At 49.6% G+C, this 17288-nt stretch overlaps 1 protein-coding gene across 1 annotated transcript in view; it reads right to left on the reverse strand.

Moving 5' to 3' along the window:
* LOC146207132 (17-beta-hydroxysteroid dehydrogenase 13-like) overlaps window positions 1-17125 on the reverse strand; it is a 113415-nt gene extending 96290 nt beyond the window's left edge. Inside the window, exon 1 of the mRNA XM_084602474.1 lies at window positions 16496-17125. Within this exon, the coding sequence (XP_084458600.1) occupies window positions 16496-16723 (228 nt within the window). The 5' untranslated portion in view covers window positions 16724-17125. The remainder of the gene's footprint in view (window positions 1-16495) is intronic.
* Window positions 17126-17288: the final 163 nt, after the last annotated feature.

Consider the following 17288-nt stretch of genomic DNA (forward strand, 5'->3'; position numbering starts at 1 on the left):
AGAACAAGAAGTCGTTCAGTCGCGTTGTTGCGTGGTTGACGAGACCACTCGATTAGACAGTGCGTGTGGCGCGGTCTGGAACTTGTGCGCAATGACGCAGAAGATTACGTTATTTTCCCGACGATGATAAAACGCCCAGCTGAGAAACGCTACTCCGCTTCGTACGCCAAATACGCAGACAAATTACTTTATGCAAATCACGGAACGTATGAGCGCAGATGCACAATTAACGGTACTCCATGCGCGCGTGATGTCACGCAGATGACACAGGCCTCTTAAAAATGGCACCATGCAATGTCAAAGCGAATAGGCGCCAGATCTTGACGGCCGTCGACTTTGTTGAAATATATATCCACGGCTAATAAAACGTCTACAGAAGCGCCAGTAAACAGGCTAGGTTAGGTTAGGTTTGCTTAGGTACCCGGTGTTTTTCTCACCATTTCGGTATTTCAAACAGACGTCACGGAAGACTGCGCACTGGGCAGTAATGTAACTTAGATGCCTGCCCTCAAGGCCATATGAGTCCGCTATGGTTAGTGGGCAGAGTTTGACGACGGAAATTAGACATAATCAGGCGGAAATTTTTACCGGAATCATTCTTGCGGAGACTCATTTACTTGTGACGTGGTACTCAATGTATACTACAGGCAGGTTACCAATTAATTATTTCTGTGAAAAAGAGAGCGTACTAGAAATAAATGAGCATATCAAATGAACCAGTCAAGAGCTGGGTGGCATCGGCAGTCTTAGAACTATTAGTTGAGCTGACTTGTAGGCGCAGCCTTTTTTGCCTTGCTGATTACTGCAAAAACCAACTACATAACAGCCTCCTTCACATGCCTATCATCTGCGACATAAAAACATACACATTAGCGAAATAATTTGTGCAAATGGGAAAACTGCGACAATAATGGTTCCAGTTACGTGTACAAGTGAGTGAGAATGTGCATATGCCGTTCAAAAGCATTCCTGACGGAGGACAATCGAGGTACGCTCATTCAGTTAACGGCAGTTAATGCCGCAGAACGCAGCGGCAATATCTGAGCCTAATTGGATAATTCGGTGCCCTCGACCAGCAAAGAACCGATGCGCCATATACTAGCACAGTACTCGCGAGAATAAAGCATTTTGTCATTGGTTAGGGAAACATACTCGACATAAAAGCGAAAAAGCCGCTCACGACAATATCATTGAAAGAAGCTGCAAAGACGCGCAGCCTCACAACATTAGGCGAAGCCTGATACTAGCGATTCAAGTGCAAGGAAAACTGGCTCGAAAGGGCACTGTCACCTCACGCCGTGAACTGAAACACAATACTGAAACTCGCAATCCAGAAGCTCGTGACGAAAAGATACTTCAGAGCGCACTGATAATACCCAGTCTCTAAGCATATATCTCGAAACCCCGTTCGACACGTCACTGAACACGCAGTTGAGTGTCAGCAGCGAGCGAAAGCCGTTAATCGCGGTTCCTACGCTCGGCTATCTGGTGCGTTCCTCGAAATACCTTGTTAAGGTTTCGTTATTTAGTTTTTTTTTTTTTTTTTTTTTGTGCTTTCAATCCCTGCGCCGGAACTCGGAAGTGGGGTAAGGCACATCAGGACACTTCCGGAGGGGCCACAAAACGTGATATGATAGGGAGCACCTCGGTGCGCTCGCCACTTCCGGCGACAGCGGTACAGATCAAGCCGGCGCCCCTGTCTGAGGAGGACGGACGTCCACTCTTCTGACCAGCGGCAGGGAACGACAAAAGGAATCGCCGTGAGTCGCGCGAGAGATCTCACTCGCGCGTATTTCTTACGGTGGCCAGGCTCGTCTCAGAGGTTACCATTCGGACATTGCTAAGGATAGGCTATAAGTACATACTTGAATTGAAACTTGCGAGCCTCAGTCTTTGCCAAGAGTAACCAGGCTGCATGTTTAATTTCTCGCATGCGTTATAAAGCCAAAATGGACTTCCAGAAGATCACAACTCTTTAAGAAGTGAGGACAGGAGCTCGCCTTTACTTTGCACTGATTTACAGCTTCCGAAATGATACGTTCTACTACATGACTGAGAAGTGGAACACGCAGCCTGTAGGTGCGCTCAAAGGCTGGACAAGGGCTGCCATAAAATAGTACGCGCATTAAGAAGAAAACAAAGAGGCATGCACTGGACACTGCCCAAAACGAAACGAGCCACTATTTGACACCTACGTCGGGCTGGGTTCATGCCGATGAGGGAAAAGCTCCGTTGTCCCCTCGTATCTCTCTTTTGTGTGCGTTGAGTTTTTGCACCAGGGTCTTTTCCCAATTTTTAAAAGATATTACCAACTAGCCAGACAACATGCTTTATTTGGGGAAAAACTGTCTACCCGATCAGGAGTTGATAGCGTTAAGATTACAACAGCCTTCACCGGTTAACGAAACCGAGAAAGAATTAGAAAGCACTGAGGAATCAAGTCTAATACATCTGCAGCATTTGATACTCATGCAGTAAGAAAAACATCTTTATTGTCAAGAATTTGTAGATTGTGGGAGAAAGAACCTCAGTGGTATTCGCATACAGGGCTGGGCCTCCAAGGCCCGGTTAACAACAGCCTCCAATGCACTGGATGCATAAGTAGGGCTTTGGCGGTGGAATCTTTTTATATGTCGGAATCTGTGTTTCCGATAAGTTGTTTCACCCCAAAATGGCGGAACGAAGAATCGAAAATCGCACCCGAAGCCAGCATGGTAAAAAGACATTGGCTGCTGAACAAAGGTCAGAATGGCTCAACTCAAAAACGATGCCTGGCTTCTTTTATCTTTTAGTGATACGTTTTCACAGTCACTGATTCACAAACACGGGGAGATAGCGCGGCCTAAATCACACTGGTTGCTCGTTAGCGCTATTCTAAATAATGCGGAAGAAGGCCAGGTGGAGACGGCAAGGTCGAGACGGCAAGGCAAGGGATGCCGTGTCTGGCGTTTATTCCTATGAACAACCGAGGCGCGTGCCACCGGTGGCGCCGCGGGAAAATAAAGATGAAGATGGTATGTACACGTGAAAGAAGAAAGTCGTTGGAAGGCTCACACAATTTCCCCGGGGGGTCGGAAGCAGCCAGCCTGGCCGCTCTTAAGCAACTGCTGCATCGCGGCGCACAAATGGCTTCAAACGAGACACATGAACTATCTCAGTGCCACGGTGACGTCGATCGGCTGGGGGATGAATAGGTGTCACTTTGTAGTTCACTGGGGAAGTTTGGGCGATGACCGTGTATGGACCAAGGTAGCGGTGATGAAATTTATCACTAAGGCTAGGGGTGCAGAGAGGTGCGTAAAGTAGTACTTCGTCACCAGGACGGAAGGAGACCTCACGATGCGTAGAATCGTAGCGACTCTTGCGGTCTTCCTGGCAGGCTTCGGTGTTGAGGCGAGCAAGGTGACGGCATCTGGCTACACGGGATAGGAACTGAGCAGGTACTGATGTGGAGGAACAGTCGGACGTAGAGAAGAATGAACTGTCGAGAATTGTGGTAGGAGGGCGGCCATAAACGAGGAAAAATGGAGAGTAACCGGTTGTCCGCTGTACTGCTGTATTATAGGCGAATGTGACAAATGGTGAAATAGTGCCCCAATTTCGATGATCCGGTGTGATGTACATTGAGATCATATCCAATAAAGTGCGATAAAATCGTTCCATCAGACCGTTCGTCCTCAGACTAACGGTCTGAAGTGGTCTTGTGAAGGTCTTGAAGTGGTCTTGTGAAGGGTGGATGATGCATGGAGAACTTCGGCAACGACTGTCGATAAGAAGGTCGTTCCGCGGTCACTTAGGAGCACCCGTGGAGCGCCATGCCGCAATACAATATATCGCAAAAAGAAATTTGCAACCTCTTGAGCCGAGCCAGTGGGCACAGGTGCTGTCTCCACGTAACGCGTAAGGTGATCCACAGCCGTAATGATCCAATGATTGCCCCGATCGGAGAGAGGCAGGGGACCATATAAGTTGATGCCGTTTACTTCGAATGGTGTGGCTGGACAAGGAAGGGGTTGCACGAGGCCAGCAGGTGGAGAAGTCGGCCGTTTGCAACGTTGGCACGGGGGGAAGGAAGCGACGTATTTAGCTACACTGGAGGACAGGCCAGGCCAGAAGAACCGTCTCTTCACACGGTCGTAGGTTTTGTGAAAACCTAGGTGACCTGCCGTAGCGTCATCGTTTAGAGCCGCTAGGATACCTGGGCGAAGCACACGCGGGAGGACTGGGATCCAGCGGGTTCCCTCAGGGCAATACAGGTAGTGGAGTAGGATGCCATCTTCGAGCTTGAAGTTGCGTAACTGTCGGCGGGGCCTAGCATTGGGTGGGTTCAAAGCGCGTCGCGATGATGGGACGGCAGTAGGCGTCGGCTAGTTGCTGCGACCGGAGAGCGTGTTTGTTGTCAGAGGCGTCAAACGAAACTGCTGTGATATGCGTCGGAGGAAGAGAAAATCGACTCTGGTCAGAGGAGGAAATACATTGCGTAGAAAAACTGCAGGTTGGTGGCGAAAGCGGGCAGCGAGTAAGCGCGTCGGCTTCTTGGTGGTGGCGACCCGATTTATAAACGACGTCGAACTGGTACTCTTGTAGGCGTAGAATCAAACGACCAAGTCGACCTGTCAAAATTTTCAGCGAGGACAACCAGCATGGTGATCGGTCACAGCTGTGAAGGGTCGACCATATAGATAAGGACGGAATTTTTGAGGTCGATAGATAGATGGATTTATTGCAAGAAAAAGGCAGAGAGGTTGGCCGGAATAATTTAAATCTGGCCTGCTACTCTGCACTGGGGAAGGGGAAGGAGAGAAGAAAGAAGGTCATGATGGGTGACGATGTGGGAGAAGGCATATGAAATATACAGACACAGTAGCTTGTTTTACAAGCGTATATGACATATATACCGACACAGTAGCTTGTTTTACAAGCGTGAATCGAGTCCGATGGCGCACAAAAAACGGCAAAGAGCACGCACTGCCTTTGCACCCTTCCCCTTGCCCTGCCAAGCGCCCAGCAGCAGTTCCTCCGATAGAGGCCTCGTGTCTAAACGCTTCAAGGAAGCGGCTAGCAAGCACACTTCTTTCGCACGCATACGCTGGGCCCACCAATAATATATGGTTCACAGTCTCTGGGATGCCACAAGTTGAACATTCCGGCGAGTCTATCTGTCCAATTAAATATAAGTACTTGTGCGTGAAAGCCGCGTTTAAACGAAGTCTATGTAGTAAGCATGCCTGATGACGCGGAATATCACGCGGAACATAAAATGTTAATGTTTGATCGAGCCTTCTTAGACTGATGTGTCGGGCGTTTGACTGGGCCCAGTAAGCTGCTGTAGCATTACTCATACAACTCGTAAGAAGGCACGTCGTGTCCGCTCTTGAAAAAGGCACGTCTGTTTGGAGGCCATTGATGAGTGCGCTTTTCACTTCAACATCGGCCTGTTCATTCCTATGGAGCCCGCAGTGGGCAGGGATCCATTGAAACATTATCCTGTGGCCTTGCAGCTGGGCAGATGTGAGCAGCTCCATAATGTTTAGTGCCAGAGACTGATAGGCAGTGTGGCGTAAGAAGTTTTCCAAAATTTGTAATGCAGTCTTTGAGTCCGTGAATATACACCATTTTTGAGGTGGTTCCCCACATATGTAGCGCCCCACATATGTAGCGAATAGATTCCCGAATGGCTACAAGGTCTGCAGCGGTTGATGTAGAGGTATGTCCCGAAAGGAAATGCAGACTCGTTTTCTTGGTTTGTTGACCACAGCTGCAGCGGATGCCTGTGCTGACGCAGATACATCAGTGTATACGTGAAGGATTCACGGCAACACGTGTAGGATTCACGGCAACGCGTGGTCCATGGGGGCGAGGTGAAGCCGCCTCGGTGCACACCACTGGTGCTGCGAGGACGGCGGGTGGCTTGCACGTGGCAAGCGTGCTGGCTTCGCAAGGAGCACGAGCGCAGCGAGGACTGCGGCATCCCCGAGGATGACAGCAGGGAGTCACCGCAACGACGAGGTCGGCCGGCAACTTGGGAGTCCGCCGGGAACTGCTGCAGCAGCAGCAGCGCGGCGGGTAGCTCGCTAGTCCATGGCGGCGGGGAAGGCAAGGTTCGCGTGCTACCGAGTTAGCCCGGAGTTGTCTCAGGTCCGAGGAGCTTTAGGTAGTCGCGGGCGGTTCTGCAGGCTGCTATCCATGAAGCAGAGGAGGGGGGGGGGGGGGGGGGGCGCTGCCGCCACAGCAAACGACGGCGGCCTCGAGGTAATCCGTCTTCGAGGAGTATGGCGCCGCGGCCGCCGAAGCGGCCCGCGAAGCTAGGCCTCTAGGAGAGGTAGCGAGTGGCTGCTGACGCGGCCGGCTGCTGGGAGGGCTGCCTAGTAGTAGGAACTCGCCGGCGCTGGGGAGGGGGGGGGGGGGGGGGCGACGAGCGAGGACGTACGCCTGCCGCTACGGACGGTAGTGAGCGCAGGCGAAGGTGCTCGGCGGTAGCGAAGGTGCTCGGCGGTAGCGAAGCTGGCGCGATGGAACGAGGCGCGACGATATCGCGGGAGGGGAGCGGGAACACATCCGTCACCTCGGAGGTGAAATTGAGACTCGAAATCACTGCCGTGCATCGAGGCAGCGCGGTATGCGTCAGAAATAGGAGAGGGAGAAAGCAAAACGCCGCTGTTTCCCCCGCAAAATATGCGTGTACAAGCATCCGCTAGCGTGGAACGCTCCTTAGCTCGTTTAACGCGAACGAGCCTGGCTTGGAAAAGGAGAAGCCTAGCTCGCTTGGTGAATGCTCCGTATCGAAAACCGATGTCCTCGCGCGCCTAGCAACTGAGAGAATGATCTCGAAGTCATTAGCACGAGAAGAGAAAGGTGAGATAACAGCGCAACAGTAGAGCGAAAGAGGAACAGTCGTCCTCCGGCATTGAAACCGCTTCGCAACAGAGAGAGCGGATATTCTATTTCGGTACACGATTCGGACGGCGGATGTGCAGAAAGCATCACTAAATGACAACGGCGGTCGTTTACGCGCAAACATTTGCGGTGAGCCGACGGCAACAAAGTACGCGAATCTGCGGGGTTTCTGGTGTCTGTTGGTTTACCATGGATGGACGCACGTTTGCCTTTTGCAAAAATCCTTCTCTGTTATTTTTCTTTTTTCGGATTATGCAGTTTGTGTCGTCAATGCATTTCAAAACAGCGTGGTATGCATTATCTGCAGCAAGTTTTTAGAGGATGCCGGTATGCTCGAGAAAAAAAAAAGAAAAAAGAAAGTCGCGGCACAGTTGCGTAAGCCGCACTCCTGAATGTCCGAAGGCCTGGGAAGAGGTGCAAACTCAGTCGGCTGGTAGCAAGATAAGCGATTCTTTTTCTTCCGGTAACACGAGCCTTATGAACCCTCGAGAGCTCTAGGTTCATACTTTCTCCTCCAACTCACTCCCGAGTCCCGTCACCCTTTCCTTGAGCGCATCAACTGCCATCTCTACAGCTGCGCACTTCGGGTTGGAGGTAAACTTAACCTTCAAGCGAATGCTGCATTCCGTTCAACTTTCGCGATCGGCTCCATCTTTTATAGTTTGACAAGGTTGTTTGTTGGGCTTGTTGGTACAGCATCATAAGTTTTGGAAGCGCGGAGGCAGACATACACGAGAGAAGTGGACGGGACAAATCGTTTGTCCCGTCCACTTCTCTCGCGTATCTATGCCTGCCTCTGCGCTTCCAAAAGTTATGCGGCTCTATCTTAATGCTGCTGAGGCATCCAGCAACCTGATGCTGGAAGGCGCCTGTAGAACGTGACAGCTGCAGCGGCGACACGTGCACACGCACGTACCTGACGAGATAAGACGGTCACCAACCCGGCTGGTAAATTGTGCCGCTCATCGCCAGGTCATTACCCGGCGTCTCTAAAGGCGGAGTCACACTGCGGAAACAGTTGGTCAACTCTGTCCGTCAACAGCGTGTTCGCGCAGTGTTGGTGGCCCTGTCACATCGCGCCAACACGCCCTCCAACAGCTGCCGCGAACTTGTTCTCCTACAGTTGGGCGACACCGTGTCACACCGCGGAAACTTGCTGCTCGTTGAGGCGCTGATGTCAGGAGCCGCCCATTTTGCTACTATTTCTCCCAAATTCATGCGCTATACACGTGCCTGTGAAAAATTCAATAGACAAAGAGGCTGTCCCAATTACTCTGAGCTTGCTTTAATGATGAACGAGGGCACTGTCCTCGGTTCGGCTCTCACTCTGGTCGATCTCCTCAGGTCCCGTCCTGAGAAATGATGAGCAGTTTGGAGGAATGGGAGAGGCTTACGGCAGAGAAGACATTACATGAGATTTATCTACATACTTACAGGAGTACAGGAAAGTCCCATGAGAGGCATTTGTGAGGCCTCGACCGTGAGAACGCGAATTCGACAGACCACCACCTTTGCTTGCAACACAACACGAGTGGAATTCCTCGTCCGGACGTCGAGTCGGCGTTCTGACCGCACAACCATACAGCTCGCCCACGCGAGCTTCGCTGATCCGATCATGTCATACGCCTTATCAATAATTAACCACTCGATTACAAATACACTTCTTCGTTTCACACACGCACGTTCGCACACAGTTTTCAAACATCCGCTCTCCGTGCTGACGCATCTCTCACTCCTTCGCCCATTTCTTCACGTGCCCGCACTCATTGTCGACGCACCACGCACTGCTGCTCGGTGTCCCGTGATCGCACTCTCTCGCATCAAAGCATGGACGCTGTATTTGCTGCGCACTAAGCCCATTCCAAAAAGAAAACACCACTACCAAAACAAGGTAAACACGGATGGCACGGCGCCAGCCACCGCGGCGCCGAATCGTCGGAGGGACGCTGCAGATGGGGGTTGTCAGTTTACGTTCCCAGGCACACACATGGGACGCTAACGTTTGGTTCAATGTTCACAAAGCCGCCGCCAAAGCGGGAATTCCCGGCGCAATAAGTCAGCCGGCGACGTTACGGCTGGCAGGCAGCAGCGCATATCATCGCCACCCGCGGGAGGCGCCGTTGCCGAAGCTCCGCGCCCTTGCCAACGGGTGAATGCGCTGCCTGCAAGACGCCACAACGTGGGAAATGGTTTGCATGGAAACTCTGAAAAAAAAAAATAATAATAAAAAAAAGAAAACCGTATCTGCAAGTAGGAAATTCGCAGGATATGAGTCAATCAGCTCAAATATGAGTACTTTGGTTGGTCTGTTGTCGTCCGGAAATTCGCCCGGCCAGCGAACAGGCCGAACAGCGTTGACGGACACTGTTTCCTGCTTGTTTTGGTTGCCAAACACTGTCACACCGAGGTAACACTGCAGCAACCTGTTTGGCTTCCCGACTGTTCGTGCGGTGTGACATGCTGTTGGGGAACAAGTTGGTTCGGAAACTTGTTGACAGCTTGTTTGGCAAACTTGTTTGGTTGAACACTGTCACACCGAGGCAACACTGCAAGCAACCTGTTCGGCTTCCCTGCTGTTTGTGCGGTGTGACATGCTGTTGGGCAACAAGTTGGTTCGGAAACTTGTTGGCGGCTTGTTTGGCGAACTTGTTCGGTTGATGTCGCTGTTGTGTTTCCGCAGTGTGACTCCGCCTTAAGCGGTCGTATCTACAGGCTGCAGACAGACATTGATCCGCGAGTTGGAGAAATTGGCTCGAGCATTACTCGTTTGCAAAGTGCCCAGGTAAAGGTTCAAGTAGCAAGCGCCGGTTAAGCGAGACGTCGTTTTCTCTGCAACGCGCAAGACCACATCCAAAATAACGCGAAAAGCCTTTTAACTCACGCCTCGAAAAGCAAGCTGTGGCAGACAGGCAATTGTCTACGTCCACCATGACAGGTTTCCGTGCAACATGTGTAAAGTGCTAGCTGTCTGCTGCACGTAACTGCATCCATGAGCTTACATGGAGTTTGCTCCACCCATCCACGCGGTTCTTGTTCCTTTGCCGGAAGCTGTAGTCAAAAGTCATTCATATAGCGTTACTGATTCGGGAACTCAATGCGCGATGAAATAGTTTGTTTTTCTCACAACTGAGCACGTTCCTAGCCAACCACGTTCGATATGCTTTGTCGATAGATTTTGGTTACTCATGTCCGACGCACGTAGATGAGTGACCCGCAAAGGCAGTCAGGAGGCTCAAAGTCTTTCTGGTGGTGCGCCTACTTTCCTTGTAAAGCACAAGAAGGATAAAACACACTCCCCTCTGTAGACTGGGAACAACCAATCTACATCCGTCTCAATGTGTTCCGGCAACAGGCCGACCCCGGAGAAGCTTTGAATACTGCTCAGTCCACGTGCTTTCATCCGTGTTTTCGAGATAAACACAGGAGCAGCGCAAACAAGCATACGCTCCCGTTGATGACCACCATGTTTCTAAATATATTCCGCACCTTATTCCACGACGTACAGGCGGAAGACCGATTCGAATTACCGTATGCGTGTTTTATGTGATAGGAGGTATGAAACTTTTATGCATACTGTTTGTGCGAAGCTGCTCGCTCAAACCATCTATTCTAAATACTCTAAGTTGCGCTGCACATGGACCACTGCAGGCTTGGTTGTCCAAGCGTTGTCAGTAAGCAAACTTTTGTATCCTTGGCCACGACGGCGAACAATTGATCAACGCATGCAAAATCTCGTGCACTGGCCAAACTTGCCGCGTGCCAGTGTGGCATCGCAAAAGATCGGCTGAGCTGTTCAATTATCCCCTATACGCCATGCGCTGCGCCTATAGGGGTGCCACTGAACCCGAGGCGGGACCCATGCGTGCGCCGTTTGTGCGCATCTCGCGGGTACTTCCGCAGTGACAGCGTGGGGATCGTATAACAGTAGACATGTGTTCAATATCACGGACTACATTGCCTCCATCAAGGCTGCGTACCCCGCTTTCATTACAACGCCACGCTAATTCCTTGACCGATGTTCTTTTTTCGCTTAATGATACACGTTTGCTTCGTTTACATGCAATATATCACTACAGTAAACTAGGCAGCATCATCGAAACTGCGAGCGGTTTCGTACCGGTGCGACCACAGGAAAAGCTGCAGCGAGCTTGCAAACCAGCATTCTGAGCATCAGAAAAATAGCGCATATAGGGCTCCTGTAGCAAGAGTTGAGATTTTTCATTCTTCTTCTTTATCACTGCCTATACAGCATGGATTTCACGTATCCCGTCGTCAAAAATGCAGAGCGGGTAGATAATTTCATGGCGGAGTGAGATATCAGCAGAGGCAATATCTGAAAAGCTGCATCACAGGTTACCCAAGGGAATATTAATTTAAATTTGATATCCTATTTTATTATTGTAGCATCATCTTTATTTCCTTCGTATTTACCTCGCGCCCAACCGCAGAATTAGAGCGCACTTTATAGCCAGTTCTAGAGCCCTTAGGCTAAATAGCAAATGCAGCGACATGTTATGTTTTCGTAATCTTGCCTGACTGGCTCTGGTCTCCAAAGTAATTGCATGGCAAGTTTAAAAACGTATATTGGCAAATGTCTGTTCAATAACCCGCCACAGTGGCTCAGGCTACTGAGGAGTATCGAGTTATCCGGACCGAGCTCGACTGCGCCGCCCTCGTTTAGATGGAGGCGAAACGCAAAATGCAACCGTGTGCTGTGCGATGTCAATGCACGCTTAAGATCGTCTCGCTAAGCGTTCCACTAATCTAATGCATATTGTATCTTCCCAGATAGCGGAGGCGACCAAGTTTAAACAAGAAGCGTTCACGGAAGTTGCAATGACAAGCAGAAAACATGGTTATCACTCAGCCCTGCCACACGGCAAAATTAATTCCATTTCCATCGAATGATATTTGTTCAAGATTATATCTGTTTGCTGCTACACGAGAAAATATAATGACATTCGATGAAAACGACATTAGGTACTGAATGAGTTTGCTCATGCGAATGCGATCAACGAGGAAATATGTTATCTCTACACCAGAGACTCGGTGAGAAGATACATCAAAAATAAACTACAAAAGTGCCACCTGCATTTAATACTATGTGCTCCTATAGTTTTGCAGCTAGTCATCTATGTGAAATATGCCACATAGTATCGTAAAAAAGGAACTGGCACCCATATAGCTGCCCACCGCACTCTGCGCGGGCGGTACAGGTCGCTCCTGCTGCCGCGCGCAGTCCGTCGGCGCCGAGTCGCCGACACGGCGGATTTCTTTCGCCACCTTCAAAAAAGCATGCCCTGTTGATCTTAAATAATACGCGCTTAATTTTATGAAGGGATCTAAAAAAATTATCTTTACTGAGGATCGCTGTTATGTAACGAGATTTTGGAAGAAGTCATAACAGCAATAAAAGCAAATTTCTGCTCACATTAGCAGCTGTCGCCGGTGTGATGCAGCTCATCTCTAGCTCCGCTGCTAAGACGCCGAAGTTACACCTTCCATTTACTGTAAGACAATTGAGTTGATACTAAGTCAGTTTTATGAATATGAAATTTACTATTTCCAAAGCGCTTCCAGCTACGGCTTTGATGCGAAACTGTTTATGCGTTTAGGTCTAGAGACGACTACGGCCCAGCACACGGCCAGAGCGCCTTCGTCGGCCGCTTTCGCGGGCAGCGTCGTTGCGGTAAGCTCGCGGCATCCGATGTGGCAAGCGTTACGAATTTGCCGTATGCTTTTTTGATGAGGCCAAGCTCGGGCATTTTTCGACGGGCCTTAATATGAGCGAACGATCTGGCGAAAACGCACGGGAGTCAACGGGGCTGTGGTATGCTTCGGCGTAGGGCGATACTCGAAGGTTCTATAAAAGCGCCGTCGGACACCAGATACTGCCTATTTTACGTGTTGTTCTTGACACTTGCTTTAGTGCGCATAGTGTATGCTGTTGAAACTCGTAGGCGTTTCGCACCTTCCGTGCCCTTTCGTACACAAACGCCGCCGACACTGCCGGTAACTTTGTAATTGATAGTCCTAATCAACAGGTTGTTTACAAGGGATGCAAGACATGAATGTCAATTGAAAGGCTGCTTTCGTTTACAACGCAGTCATCCTTGCAACATATTGACGGCGCACAAAACATTAGCATGTCAATCGCAGTTACCATAATTTGGGCATTAGCTTTGCTCGTGTAGCAGCGCGTCGAAAAAATGATAATAATCTGAATTCGGTGTGTTTGCTTGCTTTCTGCGTCAAACGCGACGCATAACTGGAAACTTAAACAAACGGCAAGGTTTTACGCGTTCGAAAAACCAACTGCAATTCTTTCGGGATGTTGATAGCTGCGTTATATCCGTTAAACCGCGACCAAAGACGAAAACACGACGCATGAACAGCGCCCGACCGAGCCCGCCTACGCTTTGCGGCTTTGGTGGCGTTTTGCGCATCGCGTATATACTATCTAAAGATTCATGGCCATGTTTAGCCTTCTGCTTATAGAGTGTGCATAGAAAAGACTGTCTACATATTCGCTACAGGAAAAGGACTTCAAACTAGCATATCGGTGGTGTACAGCAGTCGTCTCAAACACGCAAAGCGCCGAGCTCTGTGATGCTTCCCACACACTCAAAAAATTCCAGGCTTCCTTCCGAGAGCACGTGTCAGCTGCATGAGTCAGCTTTATCAACAGAGTCGTATTCCAACTAGAAATAAGTAACGTTCCCACATGTATGCGTTCTTTGCGAAGATGAAAAGAGGCCCCTTAAGATACATTAACTTCGGAAGAACGTCAGCTGCCTCCAATTTCATCCTCAAGTATTTTTTCGTATTCTCAGGATAAATGAATGTGGTAGTAATTGTTGTAGGTTGTCAGTAGCGCTCTGCAGGCCACCGTGACTAAAGTGGTGACCATCCGTCGTTAAGGTAGAAGGCACTCGCCGCTTTTCTTTTCCACGAAGAAAGAAAGTGTGACCTGAGGACGGAACAGCATTATTTTTCTTATTTCTTTTAATTTTTCTATTTGTATCAATTTCATGCTTCTGCTGATTTCTTATTGCTCAGATTCTGGGCAGCAAGGGACCATATTGTCCCATAGCGGCCCGCATAGCAATGTCAATTTGATGCCCCTGGTCTATATACAATGAAAAAGGCTTTAAAAAGTGGCAATAGGTACTGTAAAAAGTCTGTAGAGAGTTTATAGACCATTTTTATAAGGAAAATTGGTTCACCCGCTGCAAGCGAAGGCGCTTGCGTTCATGGTGACAGTGCAAATTGCCCCCTCTTTTGGACCCCCTTAAAGACCCAACTGCATGCCATCATCTCTTCTGGGCTCAACTGTCAGCCCCGCTTCTAGTTTCTACACACCGCTTTTCTGCGACGGAACTGCAATGAACTCTGGCCATGTGTACAGTGAAAAGTGAATTGCGCCTCCTGCATTCAAGGGTGAGTCACGAACATTTCCGTTTGCGAGGGACGCAGGTAAGAAATTTCATTTTCGGTTGTTTTCTAGTAGTGTGGACGAAATTCCGAGAACTCGCTTGCACAGCTAAACGCTGCCTGAAAATAAAATTGCGCCTGGATTTTAGAAGTAGCAGAATTTTCTCATTTATTTCCAGGTGGCGTCTCTACACGCTCTGACAGCAGTGGCTTCATTCGCCCCACTGAACGCCACCAGCCAAAAACAGGCTCGGCGTCTTCTCAGCTGCTACGGCGGATTCGCAAGTTAACCAAGGAGGAAATTCAACGCGGCGAGGCTAAAGGCAGCGGCGTTTTTTAACTGCTGGCGTTTGCTGTCCCGCCACGGTGGCTACGTCCGTGCGTGTTAAAGAACCACGGGCGGTCAAAATTTCCGAAGCCCCAATACGGCGCCTCTCGTAGCGCGTTGGGACTTAAATTGCTGTCGTGTGTTCGTACTGCTAACCAAACCTGCTCGAAATCAGAGAACGCTTTCTCGTTATCAGCATTTTCTTGTAATATATATATATATATATATATATATATATATATATATATATATATATATATATATATATATTGTAGGGGTGTGTTTATTCGGTGAACCCAGGTGATTCCAGCCGCTCAGGGGAGACTCGCAGCGAAGCGTCAGGCGTGGCGAAAGAGCAAGGCAGCGAACAACTTCTTCGTCCTTGAGAGCGGCAGCACGCGACGCATGTCAGTGGTTATATCGATGAAGATTACCACACTACAATATATATATATATATATATATATATATATATATATATATATATATAGAGAGAGAGAGAGAGAGCGAGAGAGAGAGCCAATATATATATATATATATATATATATATATATATATATATAGAGAGAGAGAGAGAGCCAGAGAGCCAGAGAGAGAGAAAATCACAACAATCGATATAGGCTTGAAATTCATGATACCATGAAGATTTAAATGCTAGGGCTCTTTTATCTTAATTGAGAAATTTAATCGAATCCCACTTATATTGGACGAGATTTATCAGTACGTTTCGTCAAGCTTATATGATAACGCCGGACCAGGTTCGCAAGAAAGCTGCAAGAGTGTAGCATGGTTGCAGTTACACTATCCTGCAAGTTGATTGTTTCTCTATCGTTACTGCCGCTCACATTTCGTGCCTTTCGCTTTGGAATGCCAAATAAGGCGATATCACCATGGCTGGTTCTTTGCTAGTACTCATGAACAGCGCAAAAAGACAATGTTTGTATTAAAGCAAGTTGCGCTGTCTGACTGCGCTGCTACGTTACGTCGAAGCTCACTTGAGTTTAAAAAAAAAAAGAACAGAAATGAGGGGACGGCGTGTGTGTGTGTGTGTGTGGGGGGGGGGGGGGGGGGGGTCTTTCTCTACGCTTCAAAGCTGCCGAAAAACAAAATTGATTCCCTCCCTGATGTTGGCCTCCTTCTTAGACAAAGTTTAGGAAGGCGGACTAGTCATACAATAAAGGACAAAAAAAAAAAACCACAACAAAAAAAAAAAAAACTTGCACAGTGGAGTGGTTAAGCAGTTGACTCCCAAACAGTCAGGAGAAGCTGCGTTACACCACAAGCACGAGAAAAGCGCAAAAATTCCCCAAGGAATGACTCCTTTTTCTGCAGAATGCAAATAGGAAAAACAACTTTAGCTCTGCCGCGAATCTTGCAGACTAGCTCTATCTTTAGTTTGAAATAATCACAAGATACCTTAATTAACAGGGTGCAGACTCGGGTTCAATGTGGTGGCGCGCGTTACGCACTGAAATGTTTGATTACTTGATGCGAGCAAGCCTGTGCCTGCGAGCGAACCACCAGGTTGCAAATAATGCCAAGATGACTAGACCTGAAATATATCGTGTTCTGCGCGAGATATTCCGCGACGGACACACGTCGCGCAGTCTTCGGCTTGTGTGTGGCGCCGCCTCCAGCGTACTAGTTTAACGTGTTGGTGGCGGTAAGCTGAAATCCCAGTTGGAGACAAAACCCGATACAAGTGCGCTAGCGCGAACGACAACCGCGGACACCACGAAAGAGAAAGAATGTATTGGGAATCGAGTGACTAATACCGCTAAGATTGAATTAAAAAAAAAAAGACAGAGAGAGAGAGGCAACTTCAGCCCTGCCCACCTTGTTGATGTCGAGCAGTATGAGCTTGGCGCCCAAGTCCGCGCAGCGCAGGGCGATCTCGCGTCCCAGCCCGTGACCCGCTCCAGTCACGAGCACATGCTTGTCACGCAGCGACTTGCGGCTCCCCGGAACTGCCAGTCGCAGCATGTACACAAGCATCGACACCACACAGCGCCCCACGACGCCCAACAGCTCGAGCAGGAGCAAGAAGTAAGGCACCACCTCCATGCCAATGTCGGCCGGCAAGGCAGCGTTTTCACAAAAACTGCACGGATGAGAAGGATCGGCGCTTCTGCCAGGAAGGAATCCCGATGAGCTCGAAGTCCGGCCAGTCGAGGTACGCGTCTGCGTTGCCTCAAGTCCAGCTAAAAAGAAAAGAGCGAGTGACAAGCAGCCGATGCAGCCGCGGCGGGAGAGCTTATCGTGCGGTCAGGGACGACGAGCCGTGTTTTTTCGGTGAGGGTCGCCGACCCACGCGACGGCGCGATCCGAAAACGAGAGACCGGCGAGCCGGGCAGCAGCAGTTCTCCCGCGGTCGCAACACGCATGCGGGCCAGCTCCACGCGTCTCGCCGGGTGTGGCGGGTGGCGGCCTCGCTGGCCTCACCGCGCCGTCGGCGTCGCACAGCCTGCTGCCCCGCCAGCTGTTCAAAGTCGCCGCACGACACGACGCCTGGCGGCGCGCCGTTGAAGCGACCAAATCGGAAATTTTGGTTGCCACGAAACCGGCAGCGCGGCCGGTCTCGGCCGCGGTCTGTGACTGTGGGTTGATAATTTCGATGATGGTTTCGTAA

The sequence above is a fragment of the Amblyomma maculatum genome, chromosome 1 (assembly GCF_055883805.1).
Source record: "Amblyomma maculatum isolate TAMU_Amacu chromosome 1, ASM5588380v1, whole genome shotgun sequence".
Taxonomy (NCBI): Eukaryota; Metazoa; Arthropoda; class Arachnida; order Ixodida; family Ixodidae; genus Amblyomma; species Amblyomma maculatum.